At 38.3% G+C, this 2,603-nt stretch overlaps 1 protein-coding gene across 3 annotated transcripts in view; it reads right to left on the bottom strand.

Annotated features, from left to right (window-relative positions):
* NRK (Nik related kinase) overlaps positions 1 to 2,603 on the bottom strand; it is a 151,919-nt gene that overhangs the window by 11,565 nt on the left and 137,751 nt on the right. For all 3 annotated transcript variants that reach the window (XM_019521629.1, XM_019521628.1, XM_019521627.1), the window contains one exon: positions 2,065 to 2,224. In XM_019521629.1, the coding sequence (XP_019377174.1) occupies positions 2,065 to 2,224 (160 nt within the window). The remainder of the gene's footprint in view (positions 1 to 2,064; positions 2,225 to 2,603) is intronic.

Below are 2,603 nucleotides of genomic sequence, written 5' to 3'. Positions count from 1 at the left end.
ACAAACTGGTTCAGCCTAGCCAGGTTAGACTAACTTGCAAAGACTAAATCAACCCAGGCTCAGGCTTTTTAATGTCTGTCCCTAGCCCTGTTGTGTTACAGATTTGAACTAGTTTCTGATCACTTACCTAGTGTATGTGTAATTTCTGTCCCTGGCTGGTGCTCAAATCTACAGATCCTGTGGTTTCAGAATACAACATCTGACTAGTTATTTATGCTAACCATTCTAGTGAAAGGCCACAAAGCCCCTTGCTCCTTACAAATCATTTCCATACCTTACACATGTCTCCAGAGCTTCCTATGTAAACTTATCTGAACTTTAGAACAAGTGCTGTGTCTTAGCTAGTTATCAAGTACCAAGCCTATTGTTAGCACATAACATATAATAAAATTAGGCAAGTGGAAAATTTTATGATAGTTGCAACTTGATCTCTGTTTAAAGATCATTAAACATGAGATCAGGGACAATTCTGGGCAGTACAGAAGGTAAACAAAGCCAGTCTGAAATTTCTGCTCCTTCCCAAAGGGAAAAAGATGAGTACAAATCAATTATGCCTGTGTAGGAAGGCAAACTAGAGCTTAAATATTTAAGGAGATCAGATATATGCCAACCTCACTTTGAATAAATTGTTACGGTTTATAAAGCAATCTTAATACTATGCCCTACCTAAGAGCTTGCTGTGCCTATTCAGGATAGTATTTCCAGTGCCACAATGTTTTCTGCAGGCTGTTCTCCCCTCCCAACTCATTTTTCAATTCAGTTGCCAATTAGATGTAACACTCACTGTTACAACTTTTCTTTTTTTAACCTTCCTGGATAATGGTTCTTTCATAGTTGATTATTTCACACTGTGCTCCTTACTTTAGACTGTGAGATGGGTAACTTCATATATTCAAGGCCATTAAAGATTCAGGCAGTATAGAGACAAATGTACTTTAGTTGTTTTAAATATACTCTGCAGCTCTGGATTTGGGTTGGAAAATTAAGAGGAGAAAGAAAATATGGTTTAGTATACAGAAAAGGAACATAGTTCCATAACAGAAATATATTGATTTTGCTGTTCAGAGCTGTGGAGGCAACAAATTAGGTGCCACACAGAGATCAGAGTTCAAGACAGAGATATGCTCCATGCTCTCAACAGCAGCTGGAAAAGATGAGCCTTTCCTTACCCTGGTTTTGAACTGGCTCTACTGACTTCAGTGGAATCACTCCAGATTTACCCAACTGGAAATGTGCAGAGAATCAGGATCATGATGCTCAAATCTGTCCTTATGGCCTGCAATGAACTGTTGCCAGGGTTGGTTTTACTGTGGTTTGCATGCAGCTCCCCCGCCCTTTATAAAGGCAGGGTCATGGAAAGCCAGAAAACGCTAGGTGAAGTTCACAGATACAAAAACCTGCCATGTGCAGCTTTTCTTTGTTTGTAGCCCCATCAATAACAATTGGAAACTCAATGAAAGAAAATGTCTGACTAAAAAGGAACCTTGATTTGCAGCATTTAGAAGACCAGATGGAAATGGGGAACAGTGAGAGCCTGTTGAGAGTGCTCTCTCTGATCTGCTGTATTCTGAATGGGGGATGACATAGTTAAAGGACCAATAAGAAGACGTTATGTTCACTGATCTATTAAATTATCGTATGTTCTACATAGCATGACTTTTTTTTTAAGTGGAGGACTCTAGAACCAGTACTTTTTTCCTCTTTGTAACTCACTTAAATGAATACCAGGTACAAGAAAAAATAAAAACCTGTTGGAAGGCTGCATTCTTCTAAGCAATCTCTGCCTGTGCAGTAAACCCTTTATGGAATAAACACTATGAAATGAATATAAACTCAGACCCAAACTCAGGTCCAAATGCAGAGAGCTTTATATAAAATCATGGGCTTGTCATACGCATCTACAGAAACGCACATAAATCTTTCTGTGCCTTAGCCATCTGTTTTGCCCAGAAATTGCTTAATGTGCCATACAAACGCTTTTAGATGGATGAAAAGCTAATAGAGAACTCAAGGTTTCATAGAGCTGAATCTTACATTGAACTAAGTGTTATTTTTAATACATACCTACAGATGCTGGCATCTCCCCCCACTGTAAAACAGTTTCTTTTGTGAAGTGCCCATATATATCAATGTAGACTCCTTCATCTTCATAGGTGAGTAAAAGTTCTGTTCCGTTAGTATTGGGGAGGATGATAATGGCATGTGGGCGAATAATTCCCTGGATCTGGAATCAAATTGTACAAAGATTTATATCAGGAAATGGATTGAAATTTTAGTGACTGCATCCATCTAAGTAGCTTAGCAGAGCAATAAAAGCAACTGGCTCCCAACTCAGAGAAAGTAAAAGAAATCCTCGTGTTCAGAAAGGCTATATAGTTTGCTAGATAACTTTCAGAGTAGGCTTCCCCACTCTTTTAGATATTATAGTAGATTTGTAAAGAAGTCAATGTTCAATATTTCACTTTATATTTACAAGTCTGCCTTGGTTTAAAAAGGCCAAGGAACATGTGAGACACAATGAGATTTACTGGCTTGTCCAAGAAAGGCTGGTATTATATGAAGCAGCAGAAGGCACGTAAGCAGTACTTGAATTCAAAATTGAT

Source organism: Gavialis gangeticus, unplaced genomic scaffold, assembly GCF_001723915.1.
Source record: "Gavialis gangeticus isolate Ggan-Ray unplaced genomic scaffold, GavGan_comp1, whole genome shotgun sequence".
Lineage (NCBI taxonomy): Eukaryota > Metazoa > Chordata > Crocodylia > Gavialidae > Gavialis > Gavialis gangeticus.
Note: the sequence above shows the minus strand (reverse complement) of the source record. Positions and strands in the feature narration are given on the sequence as shown.